The sequence below is a fragment of the Bombina bombina genome, chromosome 3, assembly GCF_027579735.1.
Source record: "Bombina bombina isolate aBomBom1 chromosome 3, aBomBom1.pri, whole genome shotgun sequence".
In the NCBI taxonomy this organism is placed as follows: Eukaryota; Metazoa; Chordata; class Amphibia; order Anura; family Bombinatoridae; genus Bombina; species Bombina bombina.
In genome coordinates this window covers 1,152,962,725-1,152,981,646 of record NC_069501.1, presented here as the reverse complement: position 1 = coordinate 1,152,981,646, position 18,922 = coordinate 1,152,962,725, and the positions used below count along the sequence as shown (strand labels likewise).

The 18,922-nt window shown below is 41.8% G+C and overlaps 1 protein-coding gene across 1 annotated transcript in view; it reads left to right on the top strand.

The window, feature by feature from the left end:
- The window catches only part of ATM (ATM serine/threonine kinase), a 925,848-nt gene that overhangs the window by 154,025 nt on the left and 752,901 nt on the right, over positions 1-18,922 (top strand). Inside the window, exons 9-10 of the mRNA XM_053708547.1 lie at positions 3,478-3,650; positions 6,995-7,366. Of these exons, the coding sequence (XP_053564522.1) occupies positions 3,478-3,650; positions 6,995-7,366 (545 nt within the window). The remainder of the gene's footprint in view (positions 1-3,477; positions 3,651-6,994; positions 7,367-18,922) is intronic.

Genomic DNA, 18,922 nt, shown 5'->3' with positions numbered 1-18,922 from the left:
TTTCCCGTGTCCCAGTAAATCCAGTAAAAGCTCAAGCATTTCTGAAATGTGTTTCAGATCTAGAGTTGTCTGGAGTAATTATGCCAGTTCCAGTTCCGGAACAGGGGATGGGGTTTTATTCAAATCTCTTCATTGTACCAAAGAAGGAGAATTCCTTCAGACCAGTTCTGGATCTAAAAATATTGAATCGTTATGTAAGGATACCAACGTTCAAGATGGTAACTGTAAGGACTATATTGCCTTTTGTTCAGCAAGGGAATTATATGTCCACAATAGATTTACAGGATGCATATCTGCATATTCCGATTCATCCAGATCATTATCAGTTCCTGAGATTCTCTTTTCTGGACAAGCATTACCAGTTTGTGGCTGTGCCGTTTGGCCTAGCTACAGCTCCAAGAATTTTTACAAAGGTTCTCGGTGCCCTTCTGTCTGTAATCAGAGAACAGGGTATTGTGGTATTTCCTTATTTGGACGATATCTTGGTACTTGCTCAGTCTTTACATTTAGCAGAATCTCATACGAATCGACTTGTGTTGTTTCTTCAAGATCATGGTTGGAGGATCAATTTACCAAAAAGTTCTTTGATTCCTCAGACAAGAGTAACCTTTCTGGGTTTCCAGATGGATTCAGTGTCCATGACTCTGTCTTTAACAGACAAGAGACGTCTAAAATTGATTGCAGCTTGTCGAAACCTTCAGTCACAATCATTCCCTTCGGTAGCCTTATGCATGGAAATTCTAGGTCTTATGACTGCTGCATCGGACGCGATCCCCTTTGCTCGTTTTCACATGCGACCTCTTCAGCTCTGTATGCTGAAGCAATGGTGCAAGGATTACACGAAGATTTCTCAAATAATATCTTTAAAACCGATTGTTCGACACTCTCTAACATGGTGGACAGACCACCATCGTTTAATTCAGGGGGCTTCTTTTGTGCTTCCGACCTGGACTGTAATTTCAACAGATGCAAGTCTTTCAGGTTGGGGAGCTGTGTGGGGATCTCTGACAGCACAAGGAGTTTGGGAATCTCAGGAGGTGAGATTACCGATCAATATTTTGGAACTCCGTGCAATTTTCAGAGCTCTTCAGTTTTGGCCTCTTCTGAAGAGAGAATCGTTCATTTGTTTTCAGACGGACAATGTCACAACTGTGGCATACATCAATCATCAAGGAGGGACTCACAGTCCTCTGGCTATGAGAGAAGTATCTCGAATTTTGGTTTGGGCGGAATCCAGCTCCTGTCTAATCTCTGCGGTTCATATCCCAGGTATAGACAATTGGGAAGCGGATTATCTCAGTCGCCAAACGTTACATCCGGGCGAATGGTCTCTTCACCCAGAGGTATTTCTTCAGATTGTTCAAATGTGGGAACTTCCAGAAATAGATCTGATGGCGTCCCATCTAAACAAGAAACTTCCCAGGTATCTGTCCAGATCCCGGGATCCTCAGGCGGAGGCAGTGGATGCATTATCACTTCCTTGGAAGTATCATCCTGCCTATATCTTTCCGCCTCTAGTTCTTCTTCCAAGAGTAATATCCAAGATTCTGAAGGAATGCTCGTTTGTTCTGCTGGTAGCTCCGGCATGGCCTCACAGATTTTGGTATGCGGATCTTGTCCGGATGGCCTCTTGCCAACCGTGGACTCTTCCGTTAAGACCAGACCTTCTGTCACAAGGTCCTTTTTTCCATCAGGATCTGAAATCCTTAAATTTAAAGGTATGGAGATTGAACGCTTGATTCTTGGTCAAAGAGGTTTCTCTGACTCTGTCATTAATACTATGTTACAGGCTCGTAAGTCTGTATCTCGAGAGATATATTATAGAGTCTGGAAGACTTATATTTCTTGGTGTCTTTCTCATCATTTTTCTTGGCATTCTTTTAGAATACCGAGAATTTTACAGTTTCTTCAGGATGGTTTAGATAAGGGTTTGTCCGCAAGTTCTTTGAAAGGACAAATCTCTGCTCTTTCTGTTCTTTTTCACAGAAAGATTGCTATTCTTCCTGATATTCATTGTTTTGTACAAGCTTTGGTTCGTATAAAACCTGTCATTAAGTCAATCTCTCCTCCTTGGAGTTTGAATCTGGTTCTGGGAGCTCTTCAAGCTCCTCCGTTTGAACCTATGCATTCATTGGACATTAAATTGCTTTCTTGGACAGTTTTGTTCCTTTTGGCCATCTCTTCTGCTAGAAGAGTTTCTGAATTATCTGCTCTTTCTTGTGAGTCTCCTTTTCTGATTTTTCACCAGGATAAGGCGGTGTTGCGAACTTCTTTTGAATTTTTACCTAAAGTTGTGAATTCCAACAACATTAGTAGAGAAATTGTGGTTCCTTCATTATGTCCTAATCCTAAGAATTCTAAGGAGAAATCGTTGCATTCTTTGGATGTTGTTAGAGCTTTGAAATATTATGTTGAAGCTACGAAATCTTTCCGTAAGACTTCTAGTCTATTTGTTATCTTTTCCGGTTCTAGAAAAGGCCAGAAAGCTTCTGCCATTTCTTTGGCATCTTGGTTGAAATCTTTAATTCATCTTGCTTATGTTGAGTCGGGTAAAACTCCGCCTCAGAGAATTACAGCTCATTCTACTAGGTCAGTTTCTACTTCCTGGGCGTTTAGGAATGAAGCTTCGGTTGACCAGATTTGCAAAGCAGCAACTTGGTCCTCTTTGCATACTTTTACTAAATTCTACCATTTTGATGTATTTTCTTCTTCTGAAGCAGTTTTTGGTAGAAAAGTACTTCAGGCAGCGGTTTCAGTTTGAATCTTCTGCTTATGTTTTTCGTTAAACTTTTATTTTGGGTGTGGAATATTTTCAGCAGGAATTGGCTGTCTTTATTTTATCCCTCCCTCTCTAGTGACTCTTGCGTGGAAAGATCCACATCTTGGGTAGTCATTATCCCATACGTCACTAGCTCATGGACTCTTGCTAATTACATGAAAGAAAACATAATTTATGTAAGAACTTACCTGATAAATTCATTTCTTTCATATTAGCAAGAGTCCATGAGGCCCACCCTTTTTTGTGGTGGTTATGATTTTGTATAAAGCACAATTTATTCCAATTCCTTATTTTATATGCTTTCGCACTTTTTTATCACCCCACTTCTTGGCTATTCGTTAAACTGAATTGTGGGTGTGGTGAGGGGTGTATTTATAGGCATTTTGAGGTTTGGGAAACTTTGCCCCTCCTGGTAGGAATGTATATCCCATACGTCACTAGCTCATGGACTCTTGCTAATATGAAAGAAATGAATTTATCAGGTAAGTTCTTACATAAATTATGTTTTTTTTAAAAAAAATATTAAATGAGTACGTTAGTCCCCATTTTAGAATTGCAATGTATAATAAATATTGAATGATGATGTATTTTATAATGTACTTTAATTAAAACTAGGTTTTACGTTCCTTAATACAAGTTTTGATAAATGATTATAAAAGAATGTAGAATGTCTGTTGACCTCTTTGTGTTCTATTTAGCTTTTTACAGAAGACACTCGGGTCTTGGAAATCACTCAGGCATCATTTGCCGTTACCCAGAGAGAGTCACAAGCAGGGTTAGTTCCTAACAAGCGACGACGAATTGAGTTGGGTTGGGAAGTAGTTCGAGACAATCTTCAAAGATCCCATAATGATTTTGATGTGATACCATGGTAATAATTTTATTTATTTATTTTAAATACTGTTTTTAAACAAATACTGAAACTCTCCAGATATCATACAAAATGATTGTTAACATGGAATATGAAACAAAAATAATTCAAATCTAAGGACACCTACCAAGGCTACATTTAAATGATTTCTTTAAAGGGACAAATGTTTCTCTCATGATTCAGAAAGTGCATACAATTTTAAACAACTTTCCAATTTACTTCTATTATCAATTTTGCTTCATACTCTTGGTACCATTTCTTTAACGGAGCTGCAATGCACTACTGGGAACTATCTTAACACATCGGTAAGCCAATGATAAGAGGTATATATGTTCAACCACCAATCAGCAGCTTGCTCCTGAGCCTACTTAGCTATGATTTTCAACAAAGGATACCAAGAGAATGTAGCAAATTAGATAATAGAAGTAAATTGGAAAGTTATTTAAAATTGTATGTTCTGTCTGAATCATGAAAGAACATTTTTTGGGTTTCATGTCCCTTCAACCAAATGATCATCCCAGTAGGGAGATGATATTGTGACATTACATTAATAAAACACTCTCCTTATGAAAGAGCAGTAATTAACCATGGTGAAATATTTAAAACTAGAAATAGTTAAAACTTTTCACCTTGATACCTCATGTTTCTGCAGATATAAAAACAAGAAATAATTTTATCTAAGAGAGGATCTTTCAGTTTTTTAAAAAAATATGAAGCACTGGCAAACCATAAAAGCTATTGCACAGTTTGATATCCTTAAAAACTTATCTTAAAGGGAAAGTATACCCAAATTTTCATGTAACTGCATGTAATAGACTAATATGCACAGATACTGATATAAAAATCCAGTATAAAACCGTTTAAAAACTTACTTAGACAGGAAGGAGGGTCTCGACAGACCGGAAGGGGCGGAGACACGAGCGGGCGGTTCATGCATCACTCTAGGGAGACAGAGCTATGCCCCTAGTGTTTTCCACACAGCAAGCATATCCTTGGGGCTATACTTTTCTGGCATCCGTCGGATGTTTATGCTCACAGCTAGAGCAGCTTGCAAGAAGTGCTTCGTAGCCATTTGGGGAGCAGCTGCAACTCCGGTCCCTGGCCCAGGCCTATTTGGCCAACATCTGCCCGTTGGAGATCATAGTGCAACAGGATGGCGCTAATGTAAGCTGCAACCATACCCTGAGGTGGACGTTGAGGCACAACAAGTTTCTCATGCACTGTGGTAAGAGGGGTGCCAACACAACTTATGCTGGCAGCCAAAAGGTAAACAGAACGGCAGCAAATGACCGAGCCAGAACGCCTTGTGCACGTAAGGGGCGTTTGTGACTCCACAACAGACTAAATAGGGATAGTAGAAGAGCATTGGGAGGGAACTCCATGCTAACGCTATCATAAGCATTCTGGGAATTTCTCCAGAAACTTAAAAATCTGATGATAATAGAGCAATTGGACACCTCGATAATTTCAGAACCCCAAATTAAACGGTTCTTCTACAAATGGAAGACCGTAATTTTAAGTTACCCTAAAGAAATACAACTGCATTTAATTGCACCTTTTAGGGGTACTGTCTACCTCGAATTGGCTATTGCAAACAATGAATTCCCTGATTAGTGGGCGAGGGGAGGTGTGGATGGAGTGGCGCTAAGAGAGAGAGATGTTTTTTTTTTAATTTTTTTACATGAACTGTTAAAGGTTGAACAAATTGTTATATAGAGATGTAGGGGCCTATTTACTATGGTGCGAGCGGACATGATACGATATAGCGGATAAATGCCGACATACACATACGCTGTCAGAATATATCATTGCACCAGCAGTTCACTGCTGGTGCAATGCCGCCCCCTGCAGATTCACGGCCAATTGGCCGCTAGCAGGGGGTGTCAATCAACCCGATCGTATTCGATCGGGTTGATTTCTGTCTGGCGCCTCAGAGCAGGCGGACAGGTTATGGAGCAGCGGTTTTAGACCGCTGCTTCATAACTTCTGTTTCCGGCGATCCTTCCACGGGGCATCAAGCTCCATACGGAGCTTTATAAATATGCCCCGTAGTGGAATATTACATTGATTGATGAATTCATTATATTTTGTGACGGAATTATAAGCTACAAAATTGTATTGCGTACATTTATGTAATAGAGATGGAAAACTGAGGACCAAAATTGTATGTTTTTGTTTTTCTTTCTTCTTTTTTTTCATAGACGGCTTACTACAGTAGGATATGCCTGTATTTAGCATTTATGATAATTATTTGCCTATATGTTAATTAATGTTATATCACCTGCATATTTGTTATCTTCCAAAGGGATTTCTGTATGTTTATTTATTTTTGGTCTTCAATAATAAAAAATAAAAAAAAAACTTTCTTAGAAGCTTCAAGTTTAGCTCTGTCAAAAAGGTAGCTAGAACACCCACTTTAAGTGGAAAATAGCAGAAACTCCCCCTCCCACTTACTTTGCATATGAAAAGACTCTTTACACAAACAGAAGCAAGCTGGAGTAGGTATACGTCGGTATTCTCCTAAAACGTTAGGGCTTGGTTAGTCTGGAAATCAGAGTAATGTTACTTAAAATAAGGAAAACTATACATTAAAAAACTAACTGTATGGGCTATATAAATAGATCATCTACAAAACATTTATGCAAAGACAAATCTAGTGTATAATGTCCCTTTAAGTGCCTTTTAAATCTTATCTGTTAGGGGAAGTTGAGGACCTAAGAATTTGTGAGGAAACACAGAATTGTGATTTAGGTTTTTTATTGTGTTGGTGCAATTTGGGATGGGCTTATTGCTCCAATTTATGAATGGGGAGGGGCATTGGCCATCACTTGATATATGATTTTTTAAAAAAAAATTAATAACCAAATGGACACATCATAAAATGCCTTGTACCTCTTCCAGTAGTTATCAGAAGTGAAGATAAAAAAGTAAAAAAGTTTGAAAATAGAATGATTTGTAAATGTTACAAATAACAAATGTGTTCTAAAATACTATTCTAAGAATATATTATTTTCCATTATAAAAATTATAGGAGGAAAAACTTGAATGCACAAATACCTATCATGTAAGCTGCCCACTGCACTGTAAATATTGTTCTGTTTGTGAATAATCGTTATATCATATCTTATTGGAGAAACTTTTCTTATTGCACAATAAGACCCTACTTGAGATGATACAGTCTGTTTCTCATTTAGAGTTGTGATTTTAGGTTTGTTCTGTGCTCATTATTGTATTCTGTAAATTGTTGATTTAATCTTTATCAGTTGTGCTTTAGAATTACTTTCCCTAGTGTTCTGTGCATGTTCTACTCTGATTATCTTGTTTATTCATGTCATTCTCTGTAGGCTACAAATTTTGGCTCGGCTAATAGCAAGGTACCCAATGAGCCTGCCTAGCAATGAGCTGTGCCCCTTCCTGACAGTTCTGCACCAGTTGCTGGCACAACAAAGGCGAGGTGAGAGGGCTACCTATGTGCTTAGGTGCCTGAAGGAACTGGCAGTTTGTCAAAGTAAGAAATCTGATGTGAAAATCCTGCAGAAATCAGATCTTCACAAACTCTGGTCAAAAATCTGGGCCGTCACATTGCGCAGTATAAGCTCCCCCCAAAGTGAATCAGAAAGTTTTGCCCTCTTGGGTGCCATCTTACAAGGTGACCTGATACCCCCTGACCGAGACTTATGGAAGATTTTCTCAGGATCTGCTGGAAAACGATCCAGGTATGGATATATTTATTCAGTTTGAAATGTCTATAATTTACAAATTAAAGGGGCATTAAAGACCTTTTTTCTTTGTAATGTCACAAATAGGGTATTTAAAAGGTACAGGAAAGTGAAAATGAAACGTTCCTGGCTCAGATAAAGCATGCAGTTTTAAGACGCTTTAAATTTACTTTACTAAAGTTTTTCAAATTGCAAGCTCTATCTGAATGATGAAAATTTAATTTCAGGTTTCATGTCTCTTAAAGGACAGAGGATCTGCAAACATAAAAAGAAAGAAACATTTAAAGCTGTTATTTTGTTATCAAGATATACTGTTTCAGAGCAGTTTGGGGATGCTCCTATATAAACTTTGAGTATGTTTATTGTTTCTCCTCTGCTGTAAGAAATTAGAGCTGGGTGTAAATGAGCTTGTTGCAGGATGAGTACATTACTTTCTAAGGTGGGGATAGTCCATGAAAATCCTTACTTGTGGGAATTCATCTCCTGGCCACCAGGAGGAGGCAAAGACCGCCCACAAAAAGCTTTAAAGGGACAGTCTACACCAGAATTTTCATTGTTTTAAAAGATAGATAATCCCTTTATTACCCATTCCCCAGTTTTGCATAACCAACACAGTTATACTAATATACTTTTAACCTCTGTGATTATCTTGTATCTAAGCCTCTGCAAACTGCCCCTTTATTTCAGTTCTTTTGACAGACTTGCAGTTTAGCCAGTCAGTGCCTGCTCCCAGATAACTTCACGAGCACAGTGTTATCTATATGAAACACATGAACTAACACCCTCTAGTTGTGAAAAACTGTTAAAATGCATTCTGAAAAGAGGTGGCCTTCAAGGTCTAAGAAATTAGCATATGAACCTCCTAGGTTAAGCTTTCAACTAAGAATACCAAAAGAACAAAGCAAAATTGGTGATAAAAGTAAATTGGAAAATTGTTTAAAATTACATGCCCTATCTGAATCATGAAAGTTTATTTTGGCCTAGACTGTCCCTTTAAGTATCCCTCCTACTTCTCTTTCTCTCTCCCAGTAGTTATTTGCCTTGTCAAGGAGAAGGTAGGAGAGAGGTGTTTAAAAGGTATTGAAGATTTTCAGGGATATTAATACCATATTTCTCCAACATAGGTGTGTCCGGTCCACGGCGTCATCCTTACTTGTGGGATATTCTCTTCCCCAACAGGAAATGGCAAAGAGCCCAGCAAAGCTGGTCACATGATCCCTCCTAGGCTCCGCCTACCCCAGTCATTCTCTTTGCCGTTGTACAGGCAACATCTCCACGGAGATGGCTTAGAGTTTTTTAGTGTTTAACTGTAGTTTTTATTATTCAATCAAGAGTTTGTTATTTTAAAATAGTGCTGGTATGTACTATTTACTCAGAAACAGAAAAGAGATGAAGATTTCTGTTTGTATGAGGAAAATGATTTTAGCAACCGTTACTAAAATCCATGGCTGTTCCACACAGGACTGTTGAGAGGAATTAACTTCAGTTGGGGGAACAGTGAGCAGTCTCTTGCTGCTTGAGGTATGACACATTCTAACAAGACGATGTAATGCTGGAAGCTGTCATTTTCCCTATGGGATCCGGTAAGCCATGTTTATTAAGATTGTAAATAAGGGCTTCACAAGGGCTTATTAAGACTGTAGACTTTTTCTGGGCTAAATCGATTCATTATTAACACATATTTAGCCTTGAGGAATCATTTAATCTGGGTATTTTGATAAGTTTATATCGGCAGGCACTTTTTTAGACACCTTTCTCTTTAGGGGCTTTCCCAAATCATAGGCAGAGCCTCATTTTCGCGCCGGTGTTGCGCACTTGTTTTTGAGAGGCATGACATGCAGTCGCATGTGTGAGGAGCTCTGATACATAGAAAAGACTTTCTGAAGGCGTCATTTGGTATCGTATTCCCCTTTGGGCTTGGTTGGGTCTCAGCAAAGCAGACACCAGGGACTGTAAAGGGGTTAAAGTTAAGAACGGCTCCGGTTCCGTTATTTTAAGGGTTAAAGCTTCCAAATTTGGGGTGCAATACTTTTAAGGCTTTAAGACACTGTGGTGAAATTTTGGTGAATTTTGAACAATTCCTTCATATTTTTTCGCAATTGCAGTAATAAAGTGTGTTCAGTTTAAAATTTAAAGTGACAGTAACGGTTTTATTTTAAAACGTTTTTTGTACTTTGTTATCAAGTTTATGCCTGTTTAACATGTCTGAACTACCAGATAGACTGTGTTCTGAATGTGGGGAAGCCAGAGTTCCTTCTCATTTAAATAAATGTGATTTATGTGACAATGACAATGATGCCCAAGATGATTCCTCAAGTGAGGGGAGTAAGCATGGTACTGCATCATTCCCTCCTTCGTCTACACGAGTCTTGCCCACTCAGGAGGCCCCTAGTACATCTAGCGCGCCAATACTCCTTACTATGCAACAATTAACGGCTGTAATGGATAATTCTGTCAAAAACATTTTAGCCAAAATGCACACTTATCAACGTAAGCGCGTCTGCTCTGTTTTAGATACTGAAGAGCATGACGACGCTGATAATAATGGTTCTGAAGGGCCCCTAAACCAGTCTGATGGGGCCAGGGAGGTTTTGTCTGAGGGAGAAATTACTGATTCAGGGAACATTTCTCAACAAGCTGAACCTGATGTGATTACGTTTAAATTTAAGTTGGAACATCTCCGCATTCTGCTTAAGGAGGTATTATCCACTCTGGATGATTGTGACAAGTTGGTCATCCCAGAGAAACTATGTAAAATGGACAAGTTCCTAGAGGTCCCGGGGCTCCCAGAAGCTTTTCCTATACCCAAGCGGGTGGCGGACATTGTAAATAAAGAATGGGAAAGGCCCGGTATTCCTTTCGTCCCTCCCCCCATATTTAAAAAATTGTTTCCTATGGTCGACCCCAGAAAGGACTTATGGCAGACAGTCCCCAAGGTCGAGGGAGCGGTTTCCACTTTAAACAAACGCACCACTATACCCATAGAAGATAGTTGTGCTTTCAAAGATCCTATGGATAAAAAATTAGAAGGTTTACTTAAAAAGATGTTTGTTCAGCAGGGTTACCTTCTACAACCAATTTCATGCATTGTCCCTGTCGCTACAGCCGCGTGTTTCTGGTTCGATGAGCTGGTAAAGGCGGTCGATAGTGATTCTCCTCCTTATGAGGAGATTATGGACAGAATCAATGCTCTCAAATTGGCTAATTCTTTCACCCTAGACGCCACTTTGCAATTGGCTAGGTTAGCGGCTAAGAATTCTGGGTTTGCTATTGTGGCGCGCAGAGCGCTTTGGTTGAAATCTTGGTCAGCTGATGCGTCTTCCAAGAACAAGCTACTTAACATTCCTTTCAAGGGGAAAACGCTGTTTGGCCCTGACTTGAAAGAGATTATCTCTGATATCACTGGGGGTAAGGGCCATGCCCTTCCTCAGGATCGGCCTTTCAAGGCCAAAAATAAACCTAATTTTCGTCCCTTTCGTAGAAACGGACCAGCCCAAAGTGCTACGTCCTCTAAGCAAGAGGGTAATACTTCTCAAGCCAAGCCAGCTTGGAGACCAATGCAAGGCTGGAACAAGGGAAAGCAGGCCAAGAAACCTGCCACTGCTACCAAGACAGCATGAAATGTTGGCCCCCGATCCGGGACCGGATCTGGTGGGGGGCAGACTCTCTCTCTTCGCTCGGGCTTGGGCAAGAGATGTTCTGGATCCTTGGGCGCTAGAAATAGTCTCCCAAGGTTATCTTCTGGAATTCAAGGGGCTTCCCCCAAGGGGGAGGTTCCACAGGTCTCAGTTGTCTTCAGACCACATAAAAAGACAGGCATTCTTACGTTGTGTAGAAGACCTGTTACAAATGGGAGTGATTCATCCTGTTCCATTAGGAGAACAAGGGATGGGGTTCTACTCCAATCTGTTCATAGTTCCCAAAAAAGAGGGAACGTTCAGACCAATCTTAGATCTCAAGATCTTAAACAAGTTTCTCAAGGTTCCATCGTTCAAAATGGAAACCATTCGAACAATTCTTCCTTCCATCCAGGAAGGTCAATTCATGACCACGGTGGATTTAAAGGATGCGTATCTACATATTCCTATCCACAAGGAACATCATCGGTTCCTAAGGTTCGCATTCCTGGACAAGCATTACCAGTTCGTGGCGCTTCCTTTCGGATTAGCCACTGCTCCAAGGATTTTCACAAAGGTACTAGGGTCCCTGCTAAGACCAAGGGGCATTGCTGTAGTACCTTACTTGGACGACATTCTGATTCAAGCGTCGTCCCTTCCTCAAGCAAAGGCTCACACGGACATTGTCCTGGCCTTTCTCAGATCTCACGGATGGAAAGTGAACGTGGAAAAGAGTTCTCTATCTCCGTCAACAAGGGTTCCCTTCTTGGGGACAATAATAGACTCCTTAGAAATGAGGATTTTTCTGACAGAGGCCAGAAAAACAAAACTTCTAGACTCTTGTCGGATACTTCATTCCGTTCCTCTTCCTTCCATAGCGCAGTGCATGGAAGTGATAGGTTTGATGGTAGCGGCAATGGACATAGTTCCTTTTGCGCGCATTCATCTAAGACCATTACAACTGTGCATGCTCAGTCAGTGGAATGGGGACTATACAAACTTGTCTCCGAGGATACAAGTAAATCAGAGGACCAGAGACTCACTCCGTTGGTGGCTGTCCCTGGACAACCTGTCACAAGGGATGACCTTCCGCAGACCAGAGTGGGTCATTGTCACGACCGACGCCAGTCTGATGGGCTGGGGCGCGGTCTGGGGATCCCTGAAAGCTCAGGGTCTTTGGTCTCGGGAAGAATCTCTTCTACCGATAAATATTCTGGAACTGAGAGCGATATTCAATGCTCTCAAGGCTTGGCCTCAGCTAGCGAGGGCCAAGTTCATACGGTTTCAATCAGACAACATGACAACTGTTGCGTACATCAACCATCAGGGGGGAACAAGGAGTTCCCTGGCGATGGAAGAAGTGACCAAAATCATTCTATGGGCGGAGTCTCACTCCTGCCACCTGTCTGCTATCCACATCCCAGGAGTGGAAAATTGGGAAGCGGATTTTCTGAGTCGTCAGACATTGCATCCGGGGGAGTGGGAACTCCATCCGGAAATCTTTGCCCAAGTCACTCAACTGTGGGGCATTCCAGACATGGATCTGATGGCCTCTCGTCAGAACTTCAAAGTTCCTTGCTACGGGTCCAGATCCAGGGATCCCAAGGCGGCTCTAGTGGATGCACTAGTAGCACCTTGGACCTTCAAACTAGCTTATGTATTCCCGCCGTTTCCTCTCATCCCCAGGCTGGTAGCCAGGATCAATCAGGAAAGGGCGTCGGTGATCTTGATAGCTCCTGCGTGGCCACGCAGGACTTGGTATGCAGATCTGGTGAATATGTCATCGGCTCCACCATGGAAGCTACCTTTGAGACGAGACCTTCTTGTTCAAGGTCCGTTCGAACATCCGAATCTGGTCTCACTCCAGCTGACTGCTTGGAGATTGAACGCTTGATCTTATCGAAGCGAGGGTTCTCAGATTCTGTTATCGATACTCTTGTTCAGGCCAGAAAGCCTGTAACTAGAAAGATTTACCACAAAATTTGGAAAAAATATATCTGTTGGTGTGAATCTAAAGGATTCCCTTGGGACAAGGTTAAGATTCCTAAGATTCTATCCTTCCTTCAAGAAGGATTGGAAAAAGGATTATCTGCAAGTTCCCTGAAGGGACAGATTTCTGCCTTGTCTGTGTTACTATATAAAAAGCTGGCAGCTGTGCCAGATGTTCAAGCCTTTGTTCAGGCTCTGGTTAGAATCAAGCCTGTTTACAAACCTTTGACTCCTCCTTGGAGTCTCAACTTAGTTCTTTCAGTTCTTCAGGGGGTTCCGTTTGAACCCTTACATTCCGTTGATATTAAGTTATTATCTTGGAAAGTTTTGTTTTTGGTTGCAATTTCTTCTGCTAGAAGAGTTTCAGAATTATCTGCTCTGCAGTGTTCTCCTCCTTATCTGGTGTTCCATGCAGATAAGGTGGTTTTACGTACTAAACCTGGTTTTCTTCCAAAAGTTGTTTCTAACAAAAACATTAACCAGGAGATTATCGTACCTTCTCTGTGTCCGAAACCAGTTTCGAAGAAGGAACGTTTGTTGCACAATTTGGATGTTGTTCGCGCTCTAAAATTCTATTTAGATGCTACAAAGGATTTTAGACAAACATCTTCCTTGTTTGTTGTTTATTCCGGTAAAAGGAGAGGTCAAAAAGCAACTTCTACCTCTCTCTCTTTTTGGATTAAAAGCATCATCAGATTGGCTTGCGAGACTGCCGGACGGCAGCCTCCCGAAAGAATCACAGCTCATTCCACTAGGGCTGTGGCTTCCACATGGGCCTTCAAGAACGAGGCTTCTGTTGATCAGATATGTAGGGCAGCGACTTGGTCTTCACTGCACACTTTTACCAAATTTTACAAGTTTGATACTTTTGCTTCTTCTGAGGCTATTTTTGGGAGAAAGGTTTTGCAAGCCGTGGTGCCTTCCATCTAGGTGACCTGATTTGCTCCCTCCCATCATCCGTGTCCTAAAGCTTTGGTATTGGTTCCCACAAGTAAGGATGACGCCGTGGACCGGACACACCTATGTTGGAGAAAACAGAATTTATGTTTACCTGATAAATTACTTTCTCCAACGATGTGTCCGGTCCACGGCCCGCCCTGGTTTTTTAATCAGGTCTGATAATTTATTTTCTTTAACTACAGTCACCACGGTTTCATATGGTTTCTCCTATGCAAATATTCCTCCTTAACGTCGGTCGAATGACTGGGGTAGGCGGAGCCTAGGAGGGATCATGTGACCAGCTTTGCTGGGCTCTTTGCCATTTCCTGTTGGGGAAGAGAATATCCCACAAGTAAGGATGACGCCGTGGACCGGACACACCGTTGGAGAAAGTAATTTATCAGGTAAACATAAATTCTGTTTTTCTCTCAGTGGATAGTTCCTGGATGAGAGGGACATAGGAGATTATTATTAAAAAATATTTCATTATTGAGAAAGAGAATACAATTTTCTTCTGTTAAGTGTGATCAGTCCACGGGTCATCATTACTTCTGGGATATTACTCCTCCCCAACAGGAAGTGCAAGAGGATTCACCCAGCAGAGCTGCATATAGCTCCTCCCCTCTACGTCACTCCCAGTCATTCTCTTGCACCCAACGACTAGATAGGATGTGTGAGAGGACTATGGTGATTATACTTAGTTTTATATCTTCAATCAAAAGTTTGTTATTTTAAAATAGCACCGGAGTGTGTTATTACCTCTCTGGCAGAGTTTGAAGAAGAATCTACCAGAGTTTTGCTATGATTTTAGCCGGAGTAGTTAAGATCATATTGCTGTTCTCGGCCATCTGAGGAGTGAGGTAAACTTCAGATCAGGGGACAGCGGGCAGATGAATCTGCATAGAGGTATGTAGCAGTTTTTATTTTCTGACAATGGAATTGATGAGAAAATCCTGCCATACCGATATAATGTCATGTATGTATACTTTACACTTCAGTATTCTGGGGAATGGTACTTCACTAGAATTACACTGTAAGAAATACATAAAGCTGTTTAATAACTAGAGATTATGTTTAACGTTTTTGCTGGAATGTAAAATCGTTTTCATTTGCTGAGGTACTGTGTGAATAAATGTTTGGGCACTATTTTTCCACTTGGCAGTTGCTTAATCTGTTTTTCTGACAGTTTCTGTTCTCCCTCACTGCTGTGTGTGAGGGGGAGGGGCCGTTTTTTGGCGCTTTTACTATGCATCAAATATTTCAGTCAGCAACTCATTGTATTCCCTGCATGATCCGGTTCATCTCTACAGAGCTCAGGGGTCTTCAAAACTTATTTTGAGGGAGGTAATTTCTCTCAGCAGAGCTGTGAGAATTATAGTTTGACTGAGATAAAAAACGTTTATTCTGTAATTTGTTTCCTGCTTTCAGAATTTGTTATCTTTGTTAATGGGATTAAACCTTTGCTAAAGTTGTGTTGTTTACAAGGATTGAGGCTATAACTGTTTCAATTTATTAATTTTCAACTGTCATAGATCTTCTGTGCTTCTTAAAGGCACAGTACGTTTTAATATTATTCTAATTGAATTGTATTTCCAAGTTGCAAGTTTATTTGCTAGTGTGTTAAACATGTCTGATTCAGAGGATGATACCTGTGTCATTTGTTGCAATGCCAAAGTGGAGCCCAATAGAAATTTATGTACTAACTGTATTGATGCTACTTTAAATAAAAGTCAATCTGTACAAATTGAACAAATTTCACCAAACAACGAGGGGAGAGTTATGCCGACTAACTCGCCTCACGTGTCAGTACCTACATCTCCCGCTCAGAGGGAGGTGCGTGATATTGTAGCGCCGAGTACATCTGGGCGGCCATTACAAATCACATTACAGGATATGGCTACTGTTATGACTGAGGTTTTGGCTAAATTACCAGAACTAAGAGGTAAGCGTGATCACTTTGGGGTGAGAACAGAGTGCGCTGATAATATTAGGGCCATGTCAGACACTGCGTCACAGGTGGCAGAACATGAGGACGGAGAACTTCATTCTGTGGGTGACGGTTCTGATCCAAACAGACTGGATTCAGATATTTCAAATTTTAAATTTAAACTGGAAAACCTCCGTGTATTACTAGGGGAGGTGTTAGCGGCTCTGAATGATTGTAACACAGTTGCAATACCAGAGAAAATGTGTAGGCTGGATAAATATTTTGCGGTACCGACGAGTACTGAGGTTTTTCCTATACCTAAGAGACTTACTGAAATTGTTACTAAGGAGTGGGATAGACCCGGTGTGCCGTTCTCACCCCCTTCGATATTTAGAAAAATGTTTCCAATAGATGCCACCACAAGGGACTTATGGCAAACGGTCCCTAAGGTGGAGGGAGCAGTTTCTACCTTAGCTAAGCGTACCACTATCCCGGTGGAGGATAGCTGTGCTTTTTCAGATCCAATGGATAAAAAGTTAGAGGGTTACCTTAAGAAAATGTTTGTTCAACAAGGTTTTATATTGCAACCCCTTGCATGCATTGCGCCGATCACGGCTGCAGCGGCATTCTGCATTGAGTCTCTGGAAGAGAACATTGGTTCAGCTACTCTGGATGACATTACGGACAGGCTTAGAGTCCTTAAACTAGCTAATTCATTCATTTCGGAGGCCGTAGTACATCTTACTAAACTTACGGCGAAGAATTCAGGATTCGCCATTCAGGCACGCAGGGCGCTGTGGCTAAAATCCTGGTCAGCTGATGTTACTTCTAAGTCTAAATTGCTTAATATACCTTTCAAAGGGCAGACCTTATTCGGGCCCGGGTTGAAAGAGATTATCGCTGACATTACAGGAGGTAAAGGCCATGCCCTGCCTCAGGACAAAGCCAAAGCCAAGACTAGACAGTCTAATTTTCGTTCCTTTCGTAATTTCAAAGCAGGAGCAGCATCAACTTCCTCTGCACCAAAACAGGAAGGAGCTGTTGCTCGCTACAGACAAGGCTGGAAACCTAACCAGTCCTGGAACAAGGGCAAGCAGACTAGGAAACCTGCTGCTGCCCCTAAAACAGCATGAATTGAGGGCCCCCGATCCGGGATCGGATCTAGTGGGGGGCAGACTTTCTCTCTTCGCCCAGGCTTGGGCAAGAGATGTTCAGGATCCCTGGGCGCTAGAGATAATATCTCAGGGATACCTTCTGGACTTCAAATACTCTCCTCCAAGAGAGAGATTTCATCTGTCAAGATTGTCAACAATCCAGACAAAGAAAGAGGCGTTTCTACTCTGCGTACAAGAGCTCTTGTTAATGGGAGTAATCCATCCAGTTCCACGATCGGAACAGGGACAGGGGTTTTACTCAAATCTGTTTGTGGTTCCCAAAAAAGAGGGAACTTTCAGACCAATCCTGGACTTAAAGATCCTAAACAAATTCCTAAGAGTTCCATCGTTCAAGATGGAGACTATTCGGACAATTTTACCTATGATCCAAGAGGGTCAATACATGACCACTGTAGATTTAAAAGATGCTTACCTTCACATACCGATTCACAAAGATCATTATCGGTACCTAAGGTTTGCCTTCCTAGAAAGGCATTACCAGTTTGTGGCTCTTCCATTCGGATTGGCTACAGCTCCAAGAATCTTCACAAAGGTTCTGGGTGCTCTTCTGGCGGTACTAAGACCGCGGGGAATCTCGGTAGCTCCATACCTAGACGACATTCTGATACAAGCTTCAAGCTTTCAAACTGCCAAGTCTCATACAGAGTTAGTGCTGGCATTTCTAAGGTCACATGGATGGAAGGTGAACGAAAAGAAAAGTTCACTCGTTCCACTCACAAGAGTTCCCTTCCTGGGGACTCTTATAGATTCTGTAGAAATGAAGATTTACCTGACAGAGGACAGGCTAACAAGACTTCAAAGTGCTTACCGCACCCTTCATTCCATTCAACACCCGTCAGTGGCTCAATGCATGGAGGTAATCGGCTTAATGGTAGCGGCAATGGACATAGTACCCTTTGCACGCTTACACCTCAGACCACTGCAACTGTGCATGCTAAGTCAGTGGAATGGGGATTACTCAGACTTATCCCCTTCTCTGAATCTGGATCAAGAGACCAGAAATTCTCTTCTATGGTGGCTTTCTCGGCCACATCTGTCCAGGGGGATGCCATTCAGCAGACCAGACTGGACAATTGTAACAACAGACGCCAGCCTTCTAGGTTGGGGTGCCGTCTGGAATTCTCTGAAGGCTCAGGGACAATGGAGTCAGGAGGAGAGTCTCCTGCCAATAAACATTCTGGAATTGAGAGCAGTTCTCAATGCCCTCCTGGCTTGGCCCCAGTTGACAACTCGGGGGTTCATCAGGTTTCAGTCGGACAACATCACGACTGTAGCTTACATCAACCATCAGGGAGGGACAAGAAGCTCCCTAGCTATGATGGAAGTATCAAAGATAATTTGCTGGGCAGAGTCTCACTCTTGCCACCTGTCAGCAATCCACATCCCGGGAGTGGAGAACTGGGAGGCGGATTTCTTAAGTCGTCAGACTTTTCATCCGGGGGAGTGGGAACTTCATCCGGAGGTCTTTGCCCAAATACTTCGACGTTGGGGCAAACCAGAGATAGATCTCATGGCGTCTCGACAGAACGCCAAGCTTCCTCGTTACGGGTCCAGATCCAGGGATCCAGGAGCAGTCCTGATAGATGCTCTGACAGCACCTTGGGACTTCAGGATGGCTTACGTGTTTCCACCCTTCCCGTTGCTTCCTCGATTGATTGCCAGAATCAAACAAGAGAGAGCATCAGTGATTCTAATAGCACCTGCGTGGCCACGCAGGACTTGGTATGCAGACCTGGTGGACATGTCATCCTGTCCACCTTGGTCTCTACCTCTGAAACAGGACCTTCTGATACAGGGTCCCTTCAAACATCAAAATCTAACTTCTCTGAAGCTGACTGCTTGGAAATTGAACGCTTGATTTTATCAAGACGTGGATTTTCTGAGTCAGTTATTGATACCTTAATAC